The sequence below is a fragment of the Limulus polyphemus genome, unplaced genomic scaffold, assembly GCF_000517525.1.
Source record: "Limulus polyphemus unplaced genomic scaffold, Limulus_polyphemus-2.1.2 Scaffold251, whole genome shotgun sequence".
NCBI classification, from domain to species: Eukaryota; Metazoa; Arthropoda; class Merostomata; order Xiphosura; family Limulidae; genus Limulus; species Limulus polyphemus.
The window spans coordinates 247,763-260,133 of NW_013665861.1; the positions used below are offsets into that span (position 1 = coordinate 247,763).

General features: G+C 33.1%; 1 protein-coding gene across 3 annotated transcripts in view; it reads right to left on the reverse strand.

The window, feature by feature from the left end:
• Positions 1 to 301: 301 nt before the first annotated feature.
• LOC106478801 (protein turtle-like) overlaps positions 302 to 12,371 on the reverse strand; it is a 59,200-nt gene continuing 47,130 nt past the window's right edge. For all 3 annotated transcript variants that reach the window (XM_022382469.1, XM_022382468.1, XM_022382467.1), the window contains one exon: positions 302 to 589. In XM_022382469.1, the coding sequence (XP_022238177.1) occupies positions 428 to 589 (162 nt within the window). In that variant the 3' untranslated portion in view covers positions 302 to 427. The remainder of the gene's footprint in view (positions 590 to 12,371) is intronic.

A 12,371-nucleotide genomic window follows, 5' to 3' on the forward strand; every position in this document is an offset into this window, starting at 1 on the left:
TTCGTCGTCTGGAATGCTCACATCGGAGCATAGTACTTTAATTAATATGCAACTACAAAACTATTAGAACCGCACATTGGAGTAGTCAGGAGTGAAGTGTTTTGTTAGACCAGTCAACCTAAAGTTGGTTTATAAATATCAGTTTAAATTCTCACAGAAAAATGAACAAAAATGGTAAAGAATTGAGTAAAATATTGTGACGTAAACATATAACAAAATGAAAAGTTATCGAAATTTAAACAAAAGTACGACCTAATAGTTAAAAGGTCACCAGAAACCAGTAAATAGAAGGAGACAGTGATGAATCGATATACAACTAAGTAATTTATTCAAGATGCCACTCTTGGTTACAGACGAGAAAAAATAAGTAAATGGGGCCCGAAAAGATGAATTGAGAAAGTCAGCCAGATAATAAAGAGCTACGACTCTAAACTTTTGTTGTTTCTCCTCTAGACACAACCGTGTCGTCCTTTTGAGTAACGACTCTCCGTAACACTGTTGTGGATGAACCTGGCATAACCCTAGAGCGCATAGTGTAGAGCTTATTTTCCGAGTTGGGTGGTGAGACTCTCTTTGAAGTACTGCAATCCTAAGATACACAAATAATCTTAAAGGTGAGTATTACAATTACAAATATTTTCATACGTTTATTTCTGCTTTGTTAAACAAAAGAGCATACTTATAGTTAAAGAACTTCCAAATATTAATATTGTAATTTTTATTAAAAGCTTACACATAGTGATTAATGGTTAGGGAATGATGGCACAAATTTCCCTTTCCATAACGACATGCATTTCTCAGGACAAAACTTAATCGTAAATTTTACAATAATTATCGTCGATAAAAGATTATTACAACTAAACACTATACTATATAAATGCATCAATACATCTAAAATAAAAAAGTAAATGTGAAGCCTAATCTATCATTCGATATACCACTTGTTACTGAGTTATACCGGTTTCGGGGAATTACACCATTCATCAGTAACTCTGGACAAAGACAAATCGAAAGAACATGACTACACTTCATACAGTGACTTACTGTGTAAATAAATGACATTTCAAAATGCCATACCTACAATATACACTTTACCACTATACGAAGCCTAGTAAAAATCTCAGAAAGAAATTGAGAACTGTGTTTATACTATGTATTATCATTTATTGAAAGAGAAACTATCGGTTGGAGTGGTTAAACCCATGTTACTATTTTACCCTTATCTGATATATTGGTTTATGCCCGACAGGAAATTCAGAATTTCATATGAATATATAACTTGGAACTGTTTATTCAGTTTAGGTCATAAGCAAACTCAGACTTGGTTTTACAATTTTACAGTGTGTTACGAGCTACATCTTCGATTTGGAAATGCTATGACTTAATACAATGTTGTTTTTTGAGCATTATATATATATATATATATACTAACGTAGGTGCGCTTCACACGTATTATGTCATTCTATTGCGAAGTTTTACATCAGTACCGTATCAGAAATGGCTACTTTAGAAGGAAGAGATAGCTCACTGTATATAGTAACTTGCTGTTACCCTACTTTGCTTTAAGTAACCATCACATAGAACACTGTAATCTTGTATATACCAAGTTTGAGAAAATGATGCGCGTGCTATGAAGTATAAAAGGTAGAATGGATAGTGCAACCGAACTAAAGCCTATCCTACACCGAAACGTTCCATCCCTAGGATTTTATGGAATACAAATGTCAATTGTATTCTGATATAGATGTGGGTGTCTCATTTCCTATTCATCAGATTTTTCTGACTTAATTTGCATGAAGTTAATTTTGAGTTGTTTCATTAAATGTATTCTTTATGCAAATAGACCACGTGTAATTCATTGATTTCAAGCGTTACACATTTTCGCACGGTACAACATGTGTAACACTATAGATCGTTATCGTTTTCTTACTATATTTCGTATCAATGTGTTAAAATTTAGAAATAAGTATAGGTTCAGGCAATCCAGAAAACACTTGTGTTTTCATTACATTTTTGAGTAACAAATATAAATTCTTTGCTTAGGTATACTGATGTTGAAGAAATATATAGAGTAAAAGTATATTTAGGTCAGAATCATAACTTTATATACTTGGGTTTTGAAAAGATTTTTAATTATTTAACAAATGTAAGCAAATAGAGATGGTAGCCTTTTGTAGCACTAAGCTACAAATCCCTATTTTGACTCCATGTCTACAGTACTCATCAATTTTAGTGGAGTCAAGATATGGATTTGTAGCTTGAGAAAATAATGCAGACACTATTTCCAGTCTAGTATGTTTATTTTTTTAGAATCCGTAGTTATAGGCTTGAAAATATAATCTTTGGAGTTTGTTTCAGCTTGTTTCTTTACTTTTTGACGATCCCTATTCCTTTTTTAAATTAATAACTTTTAATTATCTTGATTCTTAAGTTTTTTGTGTTCATTTATGGAGAATATATTTTAAGCTACATACGAGCATTCAACATTTCAACCTTTTACTCAGGCATTGGCTTTTTTTTCAACCATTCATTATTTGCCGAACCAGATGGTTTTGTACCTGAGGTTTCGAGTACAAAGGAAGTCGTTCACAACAACATCTCATATATTATGTATTTATAGCCACGTAAATCAACTTTCAATGAAAAATAATCAAATTTTTAAATAAGTCATGGACATTTGCAGCGTTTAATGTAGCGCATCTGTCTAGATTTTGGTGCAAAATACCCAGCCGATTTAGCTGTAGGCTTGTTAAACAAAAATGTGATAAACAATAATAAAAAAATATCAAAATATACATTCACAATTTCATCGAAGTACGAAAATCAGTAGAATAAATCCCTACTCATAAGAGTAGAGAAATCTACTATGGTAATCCTCCACTTTTATAAAATCTACTGAAATAATCTCAGAAAACCACATCCAGACAAAGTACAATAGCGAACTAGAGAAATGATGAATCCTTAACGTCGCAGTTTCCAACCAATGCGCTATACGTTGCTCAAATTATTTTCCAATTAATGCGCATTGGAGGACTTACAGAAATTCTTCAGGACAACAAAACGAAGTCACTTGAATTGATTTTAAAACTACTTTATGACATACTCAATACTGCATTAATTAATATTGTCCAGGTTTCAGTAAAATATTCGTAGCCGCTCTTTCTGTAGCGCCTAGTAAAACTATAATTGATAATAATGGAGTTGAAGACATTGTTATAAATATACAAATTGTTTACTCTGACAAAACGAAGCGTTTCCGACTAGTATAACGGTGCTTAAATGGCTTCGAAGAGCTTATGCTGGTAGCGAAGGGAACTTAGAAAGTTTTGAGGTGGAAGTGTCAACTTACAAGAATCAACTTAAAAATAGGCCTACTACTTTCGCAGGAGTTTGTTTAGTAGATATGCATAGATAATGACGCAGTATACCTTGCCGTTTCTCTGTAGGCTTCGGTGCTTGAATGGCTTCGAAGAGAAACTTGGCCAATAGGAATGAAAAACTGATAACATCTCTCATAAAAATAGTCCTATGATCTGCGCAGTAGTTTTTTTTAGTAGGTTTACATAGCCGTCTTTTCTATAGGTTTTTGAAATAAGGATAAGATGAATAATAATATGAAGAACAAATGGATGAATTTTGAATCAACTTTTTGTTATTATCAATGTTCTAGCAGCCTTAGCCATTGAGATAGAAGGTATTGAGTGTTGTTTCAAGAATAAGTGTACTATTTAAGATGGTTTTGCCCGTGTGTTATATTATAATTTTTGTGAAATTCCTGTGTGATCCTTATTATGAATCATTACCGTGGTTCATGATACGAGAAAACAGTTCCATTGATAAAAGTTAGTTTCTATAACACAAATAACTGCTTTCCTTGTTGTTAAGTACAAAGCTACACAATGATCTAGCTATCTGTATAGTGCCTATCGCAGGGATAGAGCCCAAACTTTTGGCGCTATGACCTCTTAAGCTAACGGCTGAGCTATCTGAGGTAGTACACATGCTCTAACTCAATACTAAACTTCATGAATATTAAAGATGAGACGAACATATACTGGTATTTCATAAAATCTTAATTATTTTTCATTTGATTCATTAGTTATTGCTTTGCGTCAGACAATAATGGTAACATTTACTGTTTCTTTTCAATTAGCTTGTTATGACTCCGTGTCTTGGCTGTCATGACAGTTTCCGGAACGATATAGTCTGTTGAACACTTTTTATTTTAGAATATAACAAGTGCTATCTCTAGACTGACTGATATTTTGCTTGTTTTATGAATTTATGATGTTTTTTAATGTGTATTATTATATATTCTCGGTGGAACGGCATATATCAGGACTAACATTTGAGACTGTTTGGCGTTTCGTAGTTGGTGTGATTCCACTGACAATTGTTCGCTTTTGGGTATATATGTAATGTATATTTAACGCTATCTATTCATATACTCATATCATAAAGATGTGTTCATTTCGGGGACTTATAATTTTCAAAATGGGGATATCAAAGAAATTTGGATAAACTTGAAGCTCCAGAACTATCCAGAAAGAAACCTTCAACAAAAGCACCACAGTCGTAATAAGCAAAGTGTAACGTCTTGTAATCAGGTGAGAATCCACAAACACATAGGTAAGTGACAAAAGCTGTCCATATATTCTGGGCAATGGTATGAAACATACTTAAGAAAAGTCTCCATCTTGAAATGCGACACAAGTAAAATGTAGACAGGTTGTTTTTAAGACATATCCGTTCAATCGTTACACAATGAAGCCGTTGGAGAATGAAACGCGTATTCCATACGAAGACTATGAATTTTTGTAACATCAAACTATTAAAATGGGTACTGCAACAACGTCGTCCTCGTTCACTGGATAGATTATGGAAATCTGTAAGGAGTAATGCTGTGCTTTGTACATGACAGCCTTACGATGGAGTATTTTGCACTGGAAGCTACGTTGCAGGACTATTGTTAATATAAGAATATTATATCTGGATGTGGCGACATGTACTGTAACGACGTCGTGCGGCTCCAAAATGTTTTCTATAATTATGACATTTCTTACTTTCAATTTTCTTTCACCCAAACTCCTTTTAATCCATACTTTATTACTATGTTTAAAAACTCCTCAAATTTTTTGAGAGGCGGTCTGGAGGAAGAAATTCCCCGAGGTTATTTTCTTACGCTATAGAAACCTAAGTCTGCGACCCAATAACAAGGAATTTCATTGAACACGCAGTATCAAGCTGATTTTGGGGTTTTGAGACCCTAGTACAGCAGTCTCGAACTGATTTTACCACATCTCCAATACACTTCTTTAAAAATAAACTATTTTTTAATGTCTATAGAGTGAACTATCTACTAAGTATTTGTTCCATTTAATTTCCAAAATCTTTCTCTGAAAGAATCTTATTAACTAATGATTTTTAATTCCGGTGTTGCATATCTTTGCACAGCGTTGATATATAATGAAATCATGGTGTCACTAAAATTGTTCTCATTGAAACTCATCGTTGACAATATATATATAACAAACATAAAGTGGTTGGATACTATTATATACTCTTCTTCTTGAAAAACCCTAAGGGACTGAAAAAAAATAATGTAGTATTTTAAAAATATAATTGGCCTAATGACAAGTATAATTCATTTGTATCTTTTTATTTAGTGGCTGTTAACGCCAGCCACAGTAAACCAGAGTTGAGTAAATAAATTTCCTTTTCTGAGTTTTAATTTCCTATTTATTTGCATCCTTCATTCACTAACTTCATGATCCACCAACATAAATCCCAAAGTTCTAGCTTTACTGCAGATAGTTTGTATTCTTGAGATCTTCACAAGCAGTACATTTTAATATTATGAACTAAAATTGCATTGCATTTTAGCTAATAACGATTTACAAATATGAATAAGCAAAAGACATAGCTGACAAACTGCAATGTACAAAGTGTAATTTCATATTTATCATGAATTGTTCTTGCGGAAAACCTATATTGATTGGGTTGAAAATAAAAATTTTAAGAGTAGATCTAGTATTAAGGAAACGTTTTATCACACTTAATTCCTTAAGTGGATTATCCTTTGTCTTTATACAACTGAATCACGGCAATATTTTACAGTAAGTCTGATTTCACTTCCATGTAACACGGGAAGTATTCAAACTAGATTGTTGGTACTTTAGCATGGAAGCACATAATGCTCATATAACACTAAGTCGGCAAACAATGTTTTATAAGCATAATGAAGTGGTATATTTTTGGGGAAACATACTAAACATTTCGACAGAACATTGGTCTATCTTCTTTAAGCAGGATAAGTCTGCTAAGTTATCGTTAGATTGTTGGTATTTACAGTTGTTCAAAATATTAAAATATTTCTAGTAAGATTTCAGTTATTTCAAAAAGACAATTAAGATATTTTTTTTTAATTTAACACTATTAAAATATTGTGTATCATAATAATACACGGCGTAAAACAGATTATGAATTTAGGTAATGAAGTGAATTATGCTAGTTGTATCGTAATACATTAACACCGTTCATCTCATTCTGAAAACAAAAATACATTTTACACCTGCGACTCGATGCATAGTAACTTACCGATTTGATAGGCACCAGTTTTAATACATACAGTACGAGACATTACTGAACTAAGTATTCAAACTGCTTGTTATAGTAACATCTAAAAACAATCTCAGTTATATATATTAGTAAAACATGTAGTATTTTTTTTGCATGAATGGAATTTTGTTTAAAACTTTAGCGCAAAGCTGAAAAAGGAGTATGTACATGGACATCCTAATTTTGAACTGATAGACTAGAGAGAGAGAGAGAGAGAGAGAGAGAGAAGGCAGCTAGTCGATAGCATCCACCGTGAATTCTTAGGCTATTCTTGTCTGACCTAACAGTGTAATTTGACCTTGATTCTTGTTGCACATCGCAGGATCCTTAGTGCGAAGCACGTTTCTATGGCAGCGGGCAGAATCGATAAAATAAGACCTGGCACGGCCTTGTGGTTAAGGCTCACCTAGCAATCCGAGGCTCGTGGGGTCGAAATCTGGCGCCGAACATGCTCACCCTCTCAACCTAGACGATCACTCTTACTAATCTTTGTTAAAAGAATGCCCCAAACGTTGGCGGTGGGTGCTGCCGGCCGGTTCCCTTCCCTTTTGTAAGCAGTTCAAAATTAGGGACAGTAACATATAGTCTTAGTAGTTTTCCCATAAACTAAACAAACAAATAAATTGTAAAACAATGAAAACCATTTTCAATATATGATGCAGTATTAATAAACTTGCAGTAGATAAAATATTAAGAAGTTTTAAAACAAAATTACAACAAATCTGAAGCTGTGATGTCCCCATGAAATATCAGTTATGTACAATTTATTGAGAAACATTCTTACTTTTTACTCCTGATAATACAATTTTATGTCGTATTAAACCCATTTTACGAGTGTAGTACATGTGCACCTTCAGAAAACGTTTTTATTATTGAAAAACTTTGAGGAAAATTGTTATTTAGTCAAAAACTGAGCGTATATAACAAAAAGGCCCATTTCGCTTATTTACAGAGTTATGTAGTGTAAAAGATTGTTGTTTTTTCAAACAAGATATCTTCAATCGCAGCATCTGTTGTATCGACCGTAAAGATAAATACCAGCATCAATTTGGTTGTTGTTAAAAGCAAGCATACAGACCTGGGATTTTCGTGACGGCGTGCTTAAGAGCATGCTCTATTGGAATAGGATTTTTCAAAGTCCATATTTTTTACCTCATTCTCTTTATTTTTAACTTTTTTTTTCTTAGAAACTACTCGATGAATAAATCACGTGAACTACGGGGATTTGGAATAACAATTATACAAACATCTTTTGGAGGTTATAATTAGTTTTATTAAACTTGTGTCGGCCAAATGTATCTATTTGAAGAGAATGCATTTCAGGATATGACTTAATATTTCTCCTTTTTGTTTCCTGGTTTATTTATTACTTCTTGTTAATTACGACCGCATGAATTCCGAGCGTATAGCTTATATATACTATGCATAGTAACACAAATATGATCTATATTTGTTCTGCCTTGATGAATATTTGTAGACAAATAGAATTTTCAAGTTTCATACACTCGGTTCGAAATCTTGTTTGATATTCATACCAAATTTTAAAATTATTAAAATGTCTGGTTGTTAGCCAGTTTACAAAATTGACCTTATTTGGCCCTATGTATGACATGGGGGCACTACAATATGAAATATATGATGTATATCATGTGTTTTGTCTGAGGGTTTTCCAAGCTTTTCGTAGGGACTCCTTGAAAATATTTCAGGCTGGGTTGATCTCTTCCCACGCATACACATACAATTTGATAACAAATTATTTTGTATACTCTAAAACATCTGTTAACGCAATCTATTTATGATGTCGCGCCCCCTTACAATATCCTCTCATCCCCCTTTTGTGTCGGGACCACAGTTTGAAAAAGGCTGCTCTATCTAACATAAGTTTGACCATATTTTAATAACTCTTTGCTGTTGTTTAAACGTATTATTAACAGACGTTCTTCACAAGGTGGACGTGGACCAACATTACAGCTAACAATGACACACTACTTTCTGAGAGAATATTGATTTAATTACTGGGATTATTACACCGTAATTTATCTAAGAACCTATACGTGTAAATTATCTACCTTATAGGAATCTTAAAGTGATTATCTACAGTCTAATAAACTTATCCATTCATGCAAAACCTGTTAATGTTATGTCGATATGTGACCTCCTTCGCTTTATGAGACTTGCGTGGCATTTAGCTCGAGAACATCTGTTTAAAACACATTATGACGTAATTTATTACCTGTTTTGTAATTTTCAGGAAATGTTTGAGGTATTGCTTTCTTACAGCTTACTATGATGTAATACATGTTTAATGAATTTTAAGCTTCATAATCAGATAATATTTACTTCAGCGCCGTAACATAAAGTGAGATAACGGTAGCTGTTTCAGTGGCTCAACGGTAAGTGTGAAGCATTATAGCGCTAAAATTTGTGGTTTCGATACCCGTGGAGGGCACAGCACAGATAACCCATTGTGTAGCTTTGTGCTTGATAATTAGCAAACAAATAAACGGAATGTTAAATAAAATGTCATAAAAAAACGTGACGCTCTTAAATGGTGTGAATACTTGTACCGAAGTAAATGTACTGTTTTTTTTTCCCAAGTGTAGAACATCATTCAACGAAATCAATATATCTACTTGCGAATTTAGTGGTAAAACAAATATATACCACGAAACAGAATCTTATCATGTTTGGTCGAAGTTTGCGTGAACTAATTCTTGAACAGCTTAAAAAAATTCTTTATTGATTGCGAGTTTAGATATTATAATCCTTGTAATATTGAAAAGAAAAATAGTGTAAAGTTTATTAATCATTGTATCTACCGATCCGAGATTGTTTATTTTGATGCGTAAAATAGTTTTCAATTCCGCAATTAGGATATTTTTATATCGTGTTTTTAAGGTCCTTTAAATCGTCAATCAACTCGTACTGCTTCTGTCAGAATGAAGAAATGTATTACTATGTTATATATAAATATTTTTTGTCTCGAAATATCAGAGTAAGATATAAGTACATAACGTTTTGGTAATTTTAGTTCATGGTTGTTAAATTTTAATGAATTAATTACATGGCACAGTTTAGTTACTAATTTTTATCAGATTTCCTGCTCAGATGAAGAACAGCTACGTAATTCATCCAAACTCGAAAACTGCAGGTTTCTGCGGAGCGTGAAAAACGTCAAAAGAAATTAATTGACAAGTGACAAGGAAATTCTAACTGTTTTCCGGGGGAAAAAACCAACAGAATAATTTTGAAAAATTAAAACTGTCAAGTTGAGTTATATGAAACACTGAACATGCATTTTCATTTTAAATAAAGAGCCAGCGAATGACTTCTAGCTCACATTTTTTCTTTTTACTTTCAAGCCGTACCTTAGCAGGTTTTCCTCCGAATCGACCATGCTAAATATACAAGTGTAGCTCCACTCCGATATCAAACGATTTTGTTTTGTTATTAATTATTATTTTTCTCTGCGACACATAATTCAAATTAATAAGTACATTGGTATAATTTAAAATGTCTGTAGGTATACATTACTATCTGACCTGAACTTTTTTGATATTCTTGTTGTTTCTACTTAAGCATACTTATTTCTTGGATAATTGCTGACTTTTATGTTTGTTTGTTTGTTATGGATTTCGCGCTAAGCTACACGAGGGCTATCTCCGCTAGCCGTTCCTAATTTAGCAGTGTAAGACTAGAAGGAAGGCAGCTAGTCATCACCACCCACCGCCATCTCTTGGGCTACTCTTTTACCAAATAATAGTGTGATTAACAGACACATTATAACACCTCTACGGCTGAAAGGGCGAGCATGTCTGGTGTGACGGGGATTCGAACTCGCGAACCGCAGATTGCGAGTCGAGCGCCCTAACCACCTGGCCATGTCGGGTCTGCTGACTTTTATTAATATACACTTCAGACTTACTTTGCAAAATGCGATATTTTTCGTATCTTAAAGGTATTTTCCCCCTTCAATGAAAATTACGAAAATAAAATAAAAGGGAGAAATATCACCCACACAAGTCAAAGAATTATCCAACATAAGTTGTATTTATCCAGAAAATCCATGGATTATCTTTGCTGTCTCGTGAAGTTACCAACTAGTTTTATATTTGTATCGGAAGAATATGCTGAGATTACCTAAATATATATAAGTAGTAAATGTTACACTTTATTTTTCTATGGGTACAATAGCATATTTAATTTGTTTGATGCTCTCACTGTTTTAACATATAATTTGAGTGAATATTCTCATCAACTCAAAATAAGTGAAACTATACTCGCCATGAATAAAATATTTCAGTCACTGTTGTGTCCGTTATTTTACCGTGACGTAGTCCAAATAATGTGATTTTTATCGAATTTTACTGATTAAAAACAAAAACGTAATTTGTACTGGTAAACAACCGTTGCCGATATAATCAATTCTGGTTGATGTAGATCTCCATTTTAGGAGTTTACATGTTTTTGTATTTAAACATGACAGCTTGAAAAATCTATAAATATAATACAACGAAAAAATAAATAAAACGTTTGAAGATGCTCATGACTTGCAAAACATTTCCTTATAATTTTATTTTTTTGTTGTTTTATCATGACAATAGTCCACTTAATGACAGGGGTGTTACAAAAAAAAACACGATGAAGAAAGCACAACAGTTTTGTTTCATTATCTTATGTTCCAAAGACCAATAGTGTTGTGCTGCTGACGTACTTAATATGCTAAACAGTGTTTACAAAAGTTTCTTTCCGAGATGGGCTGTAAGTTGTTACAGGACGGATCTGCATAATAATACTGTAAAACTTAATGAAACATCTACTAAACCATAATTATCTCGAGTGGCGTTTTCTAAATTCGCAGGATATTCTTCTCACATTGTAGACCTAAATAATAAATTATTCAGGCTTTACGTTTAGTTTCGTAGTCTATTATTAATATCTACTAGCTTAATTTTGAAAGATGAATAATAATGGTATCTTGTTCGTTGAGAGAATGATTAAAGTATTGTACAGAACGTGGTTGAAGGAGTAGCGTTTACAGTATTCTACCAGGTTCTATTCAATTCTGTTCCAGGAAAATGTTCACAGTAATTTCTTTAAGTATTGCGTATCAAATTTCAAAGCGCATACAAGTTAAGAAACCTTTATGTTATTTTCAAAGCGCATACAAGTTAAGAAACCTTTATGTTATTATTATTGCTTTACAAATAACGATGTGTTACAAAATTCGATTGAAAGTTTCAAAATTCGAAACAATAGGCTTGTATGCAAAAAGAAAGAAATGCTAAGTGTGTTGTAGGATCGATTCACTTCGTTTCAAATGTATATAAAAATTTGCTGATAAGTGTATAGTAAAACAGCTAGAATATAAAATGTTTTTATTGCTTTGAATGATTTCAAAATATTGTTAAACTGAGAGTTGCAGTGTTACTGGAAATTTATTTATTATTGAAAAATTCCTGGAGGTAATAAATTACCAAAATGCAACGAAAACTATTCAATTTATAATGTTGCACTGGCAGCACTTTCCATCATATGTTTCCATATTACCCTTCAATTAGCCCGGCATGGCCAGGTGGTTAGGGCGTTCGACTCGCAATCTGAGGGTCGCGGGTTCAAATCTCCGTCACACCAAACATGCTCGCCCTCTCAGCCGTTGGGGCGTTATAATGTGACGGTCAATCCCACTATTAGTTGGTAAAAGAGTAGCCCAAAAGTTGGCGTTGGGTGTGATGACTAGCTGCCTTCCTTCT